At 43.0% G+C, this 13,774-nt stretch overlaps 2 protein-coding genes across 13 annotated transcripts in view; one reads left to right on the plus strand and one right to left on the minus strand.

The window, feature by feature from the left end:
* The window catches only part of LOC147010565 (uncharacterized), a 124,829-nt gene that overhangs the window by 43,494 nt on the left and 67,561 nt on the right, over positions 1-13,774 (minus strand). The gene's annotated exons all lie outside the window — the stretch shown is intronic.
* LOC147010566 (uncharacterized) overlaps positions 1-13,774 on the plus strand; it is a 44,671-nt gene that overhangs the window by 3,157 nt on the left and 27,740 nt on the right. For 6 of the 12 annotated variants that reach the window (XM_085858839.1, XM_085858845.1, XM_085858844.1 and 3 more), the window contains exon 2: positions 3,257-3,331. The exons of 1 other annotated variant lie outside the window; for it this stretch is intronic. In XM_085858839.1, the coding sequence (XP_085714965.1) occupies positions 3,287-3,331 (45 nt within the window). In that variant the 5' untranslated portion in view covers positions 3,257-3,286. Of the gene's footprint in view, positions 1-1,245; positions 1,343-3,256; positions 3,332-6,528; positions 6,663-13,774 lie in introns of those variants that run through there. 5 more of the 12 variants (XM_085858840.1, XM_085858838.1, XM_085858836.1 and 2 more) reach the window with 3 other exon arrangements.

Here is a 13,774-nt window from a genome sequence, read left to right on the forward strand (position 1 = left end):
CATAGAACCAAGTCACTGAAAACACACACACACCGCATGTACACAAGGCCTCCTTAGTGTTCATACATCGTTTTGAAAGTCCTGTATTATCCCCACCTTTTTGTGGGGTTGGCGTTTTCCATTCAAGTCTCTCATGAACTGTGTTGTGGAACAATGAGCCGGGATGTCTGTCATCCACTTTCCTGCCCGTTCTCACAGTCCTTGCTACCTGGCTGGATCTTTCCTTCCAATGGCAAAACACGATGGCAGCAACAAACTATTATATAACCATTTTGTTATTAACTACACCCCAATTAGCTTGCTTCCAATCATCAACACGGTCATGGAATCCATCATCGCAGTTGACATAAAATCATTCCTTTTTTTCCAACAGCTTCATCTCAGATCATAAATTCAGATTCAGACCTAGCTACTCTACCTTGGACATGCTGCTTCTACTCTCCCAACAATGGATGGAGGCCCTCAATATCAGACATGAGATCAGGGCCGTCGCTCTGGAGCTTTTGATACAGTGTGGCATCCTGCCTTGCTCTCCAAACTGTCCACCTATGGAATCTTAAGGCCAACTCCATTCTTGGATTACTGACTTCCTCCACTCTCGCATCCAACGTGTGGCTCTCAATGGAACCCTTTCTTCTCCCCTCCCTGTCAAGGCTGTAATAACCGAAGGCAGTGTTCTCAGCTCAATCTTAATCCTAATCCTAATCTTCATCAATGATCTCACTGACTTTCTGTATAAATCCTCGATCTCTTTGCTGATGAAACCATTAATTGCCCTGACATCTCTCATTCTTCTGACAGAGACAGGCAGCAGCATCCTCCTTCTCCTCAGACCTTGACAAGATCACAAACTGGTCAAACACTTGGAGTATGCCTTTCATTCCTAAAAAATACCTTTTCTTTCTCTTTCTCTCTCTCGACTATACTGCAAATCCTCTCATCTACCTCTTGAAGATGGTTCAGTTACTCATGCTCTTCAGTCTCACTCTCAGCCATTATCTCTCTTGGACAAGCCATGTTTCAAAGGTGACCTCCAAAACCAGACACTAACTGCCCCCCTCCCCCTACACCCCTCTCCCCCCACCCCCTCCCAGGTGTCTGCAAGATGCACATGGTCCATCAGCAACCCCCTCATGAAACTGCCTAAATCCAGAATCGCTGTTCACCTCCACTTTTTTATTGCTCTGTTTTTTTCCTGTCTGGGTCTACCTTCCATACACTCTTCAATCTCATTCTTCCTTCCAGGTCTTCAAGACAGCTGTTCACCACCATCACAAGTCATCTCCCATCCAAAATGATGATCTTTTCTACACCCGTTAAATCACTCCTCACCCGTCAAAAGGTTGTCCACCCTGTATCCATATTGTTCAACCTTTGCATTCTCCCTTACCCCTCATCATTACCTGCATCCATCCCTTGTTTGTCCGTCTCCGTCTGATTTCTACCTCCGCCATGTTGTTGGTGTTTCCCCCTTCTCCTGCTGTTCCTGTCCTGATTTGTTATGTGTCATAGCTCATCCACGAGCCTCGACCATGTAAAACAAAAAATATATATATATATATATATATATATATATATATATATATATATATATATATATATATATATATATATATATATATATATATATATATATATATATATATGTACATCAGTGAATTCATACACGAGAGATTTGATTGATTGAGATGACGTAAAGTTTATGGATGAAGACACGATACCATTTGCTTTAATTTTGACGTAAATGAGAAAGGCCTTTTGACTTGAAATTTGAAAATGAGTTGCATATTTAATCATTGAATTCAACCACCAATTATTTTTGACATCAAATTTATTTTATGGATTTTGCAAGTATCATGCTTTGCACGACATCTTTCTTCTTATTATTATTGTTACTATCTATACATTAAAGTAGCGGAAGACTTCTGTCTCTGTCACGCTACGTCATTACGTCTGAGACGTCATTACGGCGTAGGACGGCTTCCTCCACCCACCATCATTTTGATTTTCATGCAGTTCAGGCCGAACACATCATCATCAAACGTATCATATTCACAATCGTCATGCCTGCCATGCCCATGCGTTTTCCATTCAATGTGAAACACAAACAAAGCGATTTGTTAAAATGATCATCAAATATCCAAAGAATAGGCGTCACAGGCCTTCCAACGATACAGTACGTGTAGGCCTTCGGGTGCATTCCTTCGGCTTCACCTTCAGGCTGTTTCTGACAAATTAGCCTTGGTCTCTGAATACAGTGCAGTAATGTCATTTTTGTAATAATAATGTCAACAATAATAATATAGTCGTAACTATAATCGTAACACTGCAATCCCTTTGCCGTGACTGCAAAGTTGCTGGATTAAAGCGGTGTATTATTCATGACAATGAGAAGTGGTGTAATAATTACCATGGCAGTAACAAATTAGCCTGGTTTATTCATGCAGTAATATCATTTTCCTAATGATAATAATGTACAAGTCTGGAGACGGCGATGGTTCACGAGCAATGTACACGATTTGCCTTTTCTTATTTTTTGGCCTTCGAGGGGACGCCACGGGCAAACTGGCAGGAATCGGGAAAAACGTAAACGATGAATGTTGTAGTACTCGAAGAGCACTACTTGCATACCAACTTTCATTCGAAACAGTTGAAAACCCTAGGAGCTCGATGACCAATTTATTGATTTTTTTTGACATTTTCTAAGTTCTTGACCTTGTGATCTTGACCTTGGGACGAAAATGAAAAATCGAGCTCCGTGGGGCTATGCAGGTGCCATTGGGCTAACCAAATACCGAAACCCCTGCCAGATTCGACAAACCCCCTCGGAGAAGATTTAACTTGAAATCGGCTACCCCCTAAAAACACGTTTTTTGGGGCGTGGCTCGGCCCATAATGGGCGCAGCATGCCCATTCTCAGGAAAACACAACTAGATCATGATATAAACCTCGCACCCAAATTTTATCAGGATCGGATCAAAACCCACGGAGCTATGCTCGGGACAGACAGACAGACAGACACACACATAACAAATATAGTGGTCACTCTGGCTGGCGCTTGTGAACCAACACTCTGGCTGGCGCTCATGAACCAATAATATAGCAACTGCAACCATAACACTGTCAATCCCTTTGTCATGACTACAATGTTACTAGATTACAAGGTGATTTTTGCCTTTATTTTCACAATCTTTGCCACAACTTGTATGACACCATCAGGTTGTGGAGGTTCTATTGTTGGATTTTTCTCCTGCAGTTTGCATTGATGTGAAAGAAGAACCACTTGATGTTTTATGTGAAAATATCATGGGGACAACACAACCTACCGATGGTAAGTGCAAACAATGCATGCACGTTGCACTAAAATTTGTAACATCATTATCCATCATTCTTTCAAAATGACGTGAATGCTAAATGAGGCCTTTTGCACATGTGCTGTGTGTGTGTTTCGTGACTCGCTTCTGCTTGTCGGGCACTTTTAACCTGCCATTACGAGCATGAGATCTGCAATTCTAATCGCCTTTTAAACATAATTTTCAGCATTGAAATTTAAATTCAGCATAAATAAATAAATTTAAATGAAATTTTCAGCATTTAAATAAATAATTTCTCTTCTGGCCCTGGAACCAAACAAAATATAAATATTTATTATAATGGCACTCAGTCCATACAACTCCCACTCCCTCTCCCCCCCCTTCCCAAACATGATTAATTGTAAATATCGTTTGAAACTTACCTCATGTATCGACAAGATTCCACATATGACTTTCCCACCGGTGTTAAGAAGTACGAAGGGTTTCATGGAAAACCCGTCTAAGACCCTTCGGGCCTTTCATAGACCCGCATCGTCAGGATCTTTCATCGGTTGTTATCTCAATTTGTGGGTTTCAGGAGGTGGGACACCCAGAATTCAAAATCTCCACGTCCGATTTTTTGGTAAAGGATCGAGATTCATGAACCAACCCGTGAAGTTTCGTTTTCATAGCCTCGTTCCAAGGGCTCTTTTCAAAATCTTCACTGAACCTCTGACAGCCTCCCCTTGTATCTTGTTTGTAGAGATATTCCCAGGAATGATTTTAAGTGCTCACAGAGGGTTTTCTTCATCATTCCTGTGTATGGGCGTCGATTGGTGGGGGACGGGGGGGGGACATGTCCCCCCCCCACTTTTTATCAAGGGGGGGGACAACATATCGATTGTCTCCCCCCCCCCCACTTTTTACATTGAACGTAAGTTACGTAACACAAAACGAGCTGCTCTAGTACAACCAGGCAATTCTGTTTTCATATTTCGCAGTCGATAAAGGCCCTGTAAAACCTTGACGTTTTAGCCAGCGTATGGCAAGGTATCAAAATGTATGTAAAACGCTGGCGTACGCTGAACTATTGATTTTATGATTTAAATCGTTGAGCGGCAGCCTATTAATTATATTATATTATAACCGCACGAGAAATCGAAGTGTCAACATCACCGTCATACCGAAGAAAAAAAAAAACCAGGGAGTCTGGAACACTGACGCTAAACATTACCACGACGTGTTTCGACTTCTGAGTAACTTACAAGTAACGTGTGTCGACGTGTGTCAACGATCGCGTAACGTGCCTACAACACGTTACTCATAAGTTAGAAATAAGTTTCGGGTATGCTAAACATTACCTCAACGTGTTTCGACTTATGAGTAACTTACAAGTAACGTGTGTCGACGTGTGTCAACGATCGCGTAACGTGCCTACAACTTATGGCCAGCGTATGCGGAACATGTGAGTCATACGCTGGCATACGTCGAAAAAATTCAAGCATGGAAAATTTGTCTAACAGCTCGGCGTACTACGACGTATGCCAGCATGCTCTTAACGTATACAAAACTTACCCATACGTATTCGACGTGTGCCAGCGTTTTAGACAAATTTTTCATACGCTGGCTAAATCGTCAAAGGTGTGACAGGGCCTTTACAGTGGCCTAAATCCCAAAGTTGAAAACCGGGTGAAAATCGAAGGAAAGTGGGTATTTTGGCGACTAAATTAGCTTTGAATACTTGGGAAACATTAAATAAAATGTGCTGATTGACTCGCTTTTGCAGCGGTTAATGTAAATAATTTTTTCATCGGTACTTGGACTTAGGGGAGGTATAGACCTACAAAACGAGAGGTATCATTCGGTCGTCGGACTTATGAGGATTCAATTATAGATTTTAAAAGGTAGCTGTTGAAAAATATGCAAAATTCACCTAAGCGGTTCAGACAAACGAACGGAAAATGATTTTTGAATTCTGTTCTCGGATTATACAGTATATATAGGGTAGTAATGAGATTACCTTGAAAATCCGATTAAAAAAGGCTTAGGCTTAGTAGCTTAGCCGCGGCTTGCAATTTTTACTAGGAAAAATAACGTTCCGGAAGGAATTTCTCTTCCGCCATCATCCAAATAATTTTCCATTTGCACGAGGACAAAGACCGTTTTTGCACGAGGACAAAGAGGACAAAGGATAGACCGACAGAATAAGGTGTCTCATTAAACTGTGTGATTTGGAATGATTAAATTAGAGATTTTAAATGCAGCGTTGAAAATAAAATAGAGGATTGTCAGCTTCTTCTTCACCATGTCAACCCCGCAACAGTTCTGGGCCCCTTTAGTGACCAAAATGGTTTATTTCACCTTTCTAACTTATATCGCACTATACTTAAACAAAACGTACGGGCATGCACTATACTTAAACAAAGGCACGCGGTTTCAAAGTTGATTTTTTTTATTTTATTTTTTGGACGTACGGGCACGCATGTACGGCCACGCACGTACGGCCACGCACGTACGGGCACGCACTAGTGGAAATGATGAACGTATTTACAAATAAACAAACTATGTACAATAATTGGAAAGAAGAGAGTGCACGTCCGGACGGCAACAGATCTTAATCCCTCGTCTCCTGCTCCATTGAGCCGACTCTATTGCTCCATCTAGCGGTCGTACTCACCACTGAGACCCGGCCCCACAACAGTATAACCTCAGTCTGCATTGGTTTTTATGGAATATCTTGTGAATAGTTAGAAGTTTCCTTGTTTTGGTGTCAAAATTGTTGATCTGCATTTGTGGCCAGATTATAATTGCACAGCTATATTGGAATACTGGTACTGCGAGTTGGTTTATAGCTTTGGTTTTGTTTTTTGGGGATAGGGATGACTTCAGAAATGATCTAATTCTGCGTAAGTATTCTACTGATTATTGTACGCATTGTTTTGTGTTATACCTGGGGCCTTCTTCTATTCTGAGTTATTTATAGGATGCTTAGTTTTCTAGTTCCTGTTTTCATGTATTTTGATCAAATGAAATGTCTTGTTATTCCTTGTAAAGATGTGCACTTGGCACATTTGTCAAGAGCAAACTTCATTCAGATGTCCTCCGAGTACTGCTTTACTAGTTTCAGTTGATCTGCCAATTTCTTATAATTTGGGGCGAAGAATTTTAGGTCATCCTTGTCCAGTAGATGTGTCACCTTTCTTATTTCTTTCGTCATTTTTCTATTGCATGTCAGATTGTATCCGTGTCCTTGTTCATTGATGAAGTTACTCAGTGGGTCCAGAGCCAGACAAAACAGGAGGGGGGAAGACTGTCACCTTGTAAGATACATCATATCTTTACTGCTGGGATTTCAGTCTTTCCTTCCAGGTAAGTTAATATCAGAGTTGTATTCCAGAGCATCATTGCTTTCTCAAACAATGTGACTATTTGGGGGGTCAATTCTGTATACATGCATACATTTTATAATCCATGAATGTGGGACACTGTCAAAGGCTTTTTTGTAATCTATCCAGAATGTGGATAAGTTGGTTTGTTGGAGCTTGCAGTTTTTGAGGATGTTTTTATTTCACGATAAATGGTCTTGTTCCAGAGCATCCCCTTTTACATCCTTTCTGCTCTGCCTCCAAAGCTCCTTGTTGAGTCAGGTGGTCGTAAACTGCATCAGTGATTACACCTGTTAAAAGTTTTATGTTTGTAGGCATGTTATTGGTCTATATTTGTGGGGTGGATGGGTTTCTTCAGATTTCAGGATTAAAAGAGTGTTGCCTTCTTGAAGCCATTCGTCCATTGACTGTTTCCCTTGGATGAGCTCGTTAAATGCTTGAGCGTAGTGAGAGTGGAGAGCATGTAATTGCTTTAGGCAGAAGTTCTGAATCACATCCAGGTCTGGGCATTTGAAGTTCGGTGCTTTTGCGAGGTGTTCTCTCTTTTTTTTCCTCGTCAATTGTCAGTGGGTGCATTTCCTGTCGGTGGTGCTTTGTATTTTCCAAGTGTCGTATCCACTCTGCTTCCTTGTGTTCTTTTTCTTCTTCCAATATACCCTTCCAAAAAATTTATGGGTCCTCTTTTTTAAATATTTTTTTAGGGGGAGTTGTTGCATTTTGATTCTGTTTTCCTTGCTCTCGGTAGAACTTTTTCAGGTTGTTTTCAAACTGCTGATTTTGGTTTCTTCTATTAATTATTGGCCCCATCATAGTTTTTTATTTTCCTTGCTATCTGTAATATTTGGAGCTTATTATGGCCAGCTAATGGGTCAAGTCCATTGTTTTCTGTTATCTGTGTAATATGATCTTTCACAGTATGGACTGCAAGATATCAACTTTTTGGACAAGTTAAACAGAAAGTTCTCCAAATATTTCATTGTGTGGAGGTGCACCCTGTTCTTGCATCGATGTTACTCAGTATTTTCTACTTCTTTTAAAGCTTAGTGAGCCATTTCATGCGGCAATCATTATCTGGCACGTGCGATCCATGTCCCGGCCACCACGTTGGATGGCGATAAGAGGTTTCTGCACCTGCACGCTGAGTAATCTGGGGTGGATATACAAATATGAAGTTATTACAATTTGGGTTCAAAAGATCAAACGCCAAACGACATGTGCCCTTTGACAATTATTTTGCAGACTATGACTCGAGTTAAAAGCATCTGATGTCTCTTCCACTTTTCTCTCATTTGACTTTTCATTGAGAACACAGGTGGAGGCATATCCATTGATGCATTTACATCTCATTCAATTTTATCTCTTTTTCTTTTCTTTTTTTTTCTACTGTTGGAATTTAGCATTGGACTAAAAAGATAACTTTTTGGCTCTGGAGTAAACCCTTAAATATCGCGGGGGTTACGTTCCTTGAAATTGCCACGATATTCAAAACCGCAAAAGTTGAAACCAATTTCTCATGGTGAAAAGGGGGTTAGGTTCCTGGGCTTCGAGACAATCCAGAGGAATGTCAGCAGCAGCCAAAAATATACACTTCACAATTGCACTAAACATGTAAAATAAACATAAATTGCTTTAAGATGAAGTCTCTTGCTATGTTTAAGGAGATTAAACTTACCCCCTCACCCCCACCATTCTTCCAATAATCATTTCTGAAATAGTTTTCCTTTGTAAACCGTCAATTTGTTTCTTTTTTCTGCAGATTCATAACCCAGAGAATAAATATAATTAATGTAATCGCTTTTGTCAATTGTTTTACACTTCAGCACCATTGCATTATTAAAGGTGCATGAAAGCCTCGTGGTGAGAGATGACCATCACAACTCAGCTCCAAAACCATGATAGGTCGAACTTAAACCCCGTGATAACTTAATCGGTCGATAAAGAGGTTACCAAGATTGGTCAAAACCCGTGATTTTAAGGGTTTACTGTGTCTATGTAATAATATCTGATGGCTGTGTGACAGTTTTGCATATCCTCCAAAACTGGTACCATGTTGCACAAAATTGAAAATGGTACCATGTTAATCACCAAGGACCCAGACAGTACAACATGAAGAAAAATTTGATTTAGACAAAACATTTTCATTATTTGCAATCGATAAATGCCCAGACAAAGGAAATGTCAACGAAGCTTCACGTGGCTTGGTGACAAGTCGTGAGACGCTGCTGATTGGTTCCTGGCAAGTGACGTTGATGCACTATACCTGTTTTTCCCATTCTTCGATTTTCAAAATAATATAGTTGACCTACAAGCAATGCAGCAAAAAAAATTGTACCCACAACCTGACACTGGGTATCTGCAACAAGTTTGCAAAATTTGGCGGCAATCGGCCAAGCTGTTCTCGATTCAAAAGGTTTAGACAAAAATGCAGAGAATTGCCAAATTTTATTACGATTTGCTTTTGATGTGGGGCTTATTTTTACTTATCACCACAGAGTATATAGATTCTGAAATTAATAGAAATATTGAATTGAGTTTTATTCAAGAAAAAATGGTGTTTTCGAAATAATAAATACCCGCGTGGGTAAGCCACGCGGCTTATGGATTTGGTCTCGATTTTCATGCGTGCGTGCGTCCGCAACCATATCTTGGACATGTAAAGACTGATTTTATTCACACTTGGCACAAAGCCAACACGTAATGTATATTTATGCATGTCATGGTTTTTTTTAACCTGGTGTTGGCGCAGTGGTTAGGGCAGAGGCTTGGGACCCAAAAGGTCCTGAGTTCAAGCCCCGTTGGGCCACTGAATTAATATATATATATATATATATATATATATATATATATATATATATATATATATATATATATATATATATATATATTAATTGGGGGTTTAACCTCACCACAACCCAGTCCGCATTCCACCCGCGCGAAATCGGGTGAATCGCCGAATGTCGATATTCCTAAATACCCGCATGGGTAACCTACTGAGGGGTTGCACCACGCCGCAGGTCGGCTTAGGACACGAACCGCTTAAGCGGTTCGTTCCGTGCTTCAGGGATAACCGAGCGGTGTTATCGCCGACCTCGACGGTTCAGATTCTTCTGTACTCGGGTGTTCAAACCCCACTACTCATTCCACGATGCAAGATGGCACTTCCAATGTGGAGAAAGGAGGACGCGATGAACGGGATACGTTGCACACAAGGACATTTATTATAAAGCACATATTGCACACACAACACAAGCAAGGAATCATGCACATATTTACAAGCAAGGCAAATAAAAAGCAAGACAACCGACTACAATGAGAATGTACATGCACTTAACAGTTGTTACTTAACAGGACACGGCGCCACAACATGCACACAAAAACAACAGGAAAACCCTCCCCACAGGCAGGGAGGTAGACGGGGTTCGTAAACCTTCATGGTCGTGGGCCGTGGATGACCGAAAAGGCCTACGAGACCGTGCTGGTTACCTGCCCCCTCGAGGTGTGACGGTGGGCAGGTCGCGACGCCTTGTTCCCACGGCAGCAAGCGTAGCCGCACCTGCTCTCGGGCCTTTGCGATGATGTGGTCGGTGAGTTCTCTCCGGCGTCCCTTGCCAGACGCGCAGATTCGCACCACAAAGCCGGCAGGGCTGCGCCTCCCGTCTGCGTCTCCAAGGCGTCGCCCGGACTCGCCACCGGCCCGCGCCTTCACCGACAGGTCGCCCAATGCCAAGACGAGAGAGCCCGACCTCGACCACCAAGAGAGAGCTCGAAGATGAAGCGAGAGGATGACGTCCACCAAGAGAGCGAGTAGAATCCAACACGACCCCGACAGAGAGAGTGAGCCTCGCGCGCGGTCCATCTTATATAGCGCGGGGCTCCGCCCTTCGCTCCTCCCCGTTTTCGGCTCCACCTTCCTTCGAGAAGGTTCCCGAAAAGGGGCGTTCCCCCACCCCGACCGCCTCACGCTGTGCATCCACCAATCGGCGGCGAGCTGCCCTCCCCCTTTCCTTCACACCAAGCGCGGGGAAAACAGGCGGGAAAAAACCCACAGGCTTCACAAGAGCTTTTGTTCTGCCAATCCTTCTCGGACGGTTTCCGCCATCGGACGGTTTCCGCCATTCCGCCATTCTTCCCGTGGTCCGCGGAGAATGGCGTTCGTAAGCGGGCGTAGTGGCGAAAATGGTGGTGATTGTTGTGGGGGTGGTGGGCGTTGTGGCGTAGTTGGTGGTGGTTGTTGTTTGCGTGGAGGTTTGTTGCAATGGTGGCTCAAAATAACGATAGAAAAAGAAAAACGGCTATCTCAAAGAGTCACAGCCCGGTGAGCACGAATAATTCCCTTTAAACAACGGTGGGGACCTATCTGAACACTCACTTACCGGCATAGCTAATCAAAGGAACCTTTATGGTGTATTGCGAATTTCCGCAGCCGTAACAATATATATATATATATATATATATATATATATATATATATATATATATATATATATATATATATATATATATATATATATATATATATATATATATATATATATATATATATATATATATATAGTGTTATGGCTGTGGAAATTCGCAAATCACCATTCAGGACCCTCAGGTGAGATATTTTCAGAGGTACAGTGGGGAGAACAAGTATTTGATACACTGCCGATTTTGCAGGTTTTCCCACTTACAAAGCACGTAGAGGTCTGTAATTTTTATCATAGGTACACTTCAACTGTGAAAGACGGAATCTAAAACAAAAGTCCTGAAAATCACATTGTATGATTTTTAAATAATTAATTTGCATTTTATTGCATGAAATAAGTATTTGATCACCTACCAACCAGTAAGAATTCCGGCTCTCACAGACCTGTTAGCTTTGTCTTTAAGAAGCCCTCCCATTTTCCACTCATTACCTGTGTTAACTGCACCTGTTTGAACTCGTTATCTGCATAAAAGACAGCTGTCCACATTCAATCAATCAGACTCCAACCTCTCCACAATGGGCAAGACCAGAGAGCTGTCTAAGGACATCAGGGACAAAATTGTAGACATGCACAAGGCTGGGATGGGCTACAGGACAATAGGCAAGCAGATTGGTGAGAAGCCAACAACTGTTGGCGCAATTATTAGAAAATGGAAGAAGTTCAAGATAACAGTCAATCTCCCTCGGTCTGGGGCTCCATGCAAGATCTCACCTCATGGAGCCTCAATGATCATGAGAAAGGTGAGGGATCAGCCCAGAACTACACGGCAGGACCTGGTCAATGACCTGAAGAGAGCTGGGACCACAGTATCAAAGAAAACCATTAGTAACACACTACGCCGTCATGGATTAAAATCCTGCAGCACACACAAGGTCCCTCTGCTCAAGCCAGCGGATGTCCAGGCCCGTCTGAAGTTTGCCAATGACCATCTGGATGATCCAGAGGAGGAATGGGAGATGGTCATGTGGTCTGATGAGACCAAAATAGATCTTTTTGGTTTCAACTCCACTCGCCGTGTTTGGAGGAAGAAGAAGGATGAGTACAACCCCAAGAACACCATCCCAACCGTGAAGCATGGAGGTGGAAACATCATTCTTTGGGGATGCTTTTCTGCAAAGGGGACAGGACTACTGCACCGTATTGAGGGGAGGATGGATGGGGCTATGTATCGCGAGATCTTGGTCAACAACCTCCTTCCCTCAACAAGAGCAATGAAGATGGGGTGTGGCTGGGTCTTCCAGAATGACAACGACCCAAAGCACACAGCCAGGGCAAATAAGGAGTGGCTCCGTAAGAAGCATCTCGAGGTCCTGGAGTGGCCTCGCCAGTCTCCAGACCTGAACCCAATAGAAAATCTTTGGAGGGAGCTGAAAGTCTGTGTTGCCCAGTGACAGCCCCGAAACCTGAAGGATCTGGAGAAGATCTGTATGGAGGAGTGGGCCAAAATCCCTGCTGCAGTCTGTGCAAACCTGGTTAAGAACTACAGGAAACATCTGATCTCTGTAATTGCAAACAAAGGTTTCTGTACCAAATATTAAGTTCTGTTTTTCTGATGTATCAAATACTTATTTCATGCAATAAAATGCAAATCAATTATTTAAAAATCGTACAATGTGATTTTCCGGATTTTTGTTTTAGATTCCGTCTTTCACAGTTGAAGTGTACCTATGATAAAAATTACAGACCTCTACGTGCTTTGTAAGTGGGAAAACCTGCAATATCGGCAGTGTATCAAATACTTGTTCTCCCCACTGTACATGTGTAGTTAGCCCCAAACCTGTTGTATAGAGGGAATTTATGCGATTTATTCGGGCTGCGACGCTTTGAGGTAGCCGTTTTTCTGTTCTGTCTTTATTTTGAACCAACCACGTCTCAACTGCCATCACACAACAACCACCACGCCAGCCATCGTCACCAACTGCAACCACGCTCCAACCCTCGGACAACAACAACAACGCCAACAGCCACGACCTTTACCTTCACAACTCGCTCCCACATCATCGCATCACCGCCATTCCCAAACGGCACCATAACCATCAAACCACCACCGAAAACCCTCCACCACCTTCACCTCTCTCCTTCTACGGCCATTCCCGCACCACCTGTGAACACTGGGCATCGGGCTGTCTCGGGCCCGTTCGGCGATTGGTGCCGAACGCACCGAGCTGCGAGCACAAATAGCGGCCTTTCCGAGGGAAAATTCGGATCAAGAACGCTACACGCCCACTTTTCCTCCATCAAATTAGCAAGCGTGGGGCGGCTTGGCCCCGCCTCCAGGCGCGTCTGTGTGAAATCGATATATGCAAATTCTAGGATCAGGGGATGTTCACGTCCCCATTTCCTCCGACCAATGGGCGAGCGTGGCTCCGCCCCCGAGGTCATCCTGATCCGAATATTTGCATATTAGCTGCTCCTGCCAGCCTATAAGAAGGCGAGCGCAAGGCGAATGAAGTCAGTCGAGTCGGGTGGCGAAGTCATCAGTGTGACAGAGTGAGTCAGTTTTGGTTGGAGAGTGGAAGAGAGCCGGGGGAAGAGAGTGTCATCGAGAGAGTTGAGTTCTGGAGTCGGCTGAGAAGAGTTGCGGGAAGAGGCAAAGGAGCTCAGGTCCGAGGCGAGAAGGACG

The sequence above is a fragment of the Eptatretus burgeri genome, chromosome 16, assembly GCF_056783735.1.
Source record: "Eptatretus burgeri isolate ZD-2024b chromosome 16, Ebu_testis_v1, whole genome shotgun sequence".
Lineage (NCBI taxonomy): Eukaryota > Metazoa > Chordata > Myxini > Myxiniformes > Myxinidae > Eptatretus > Eptatretus burgeri.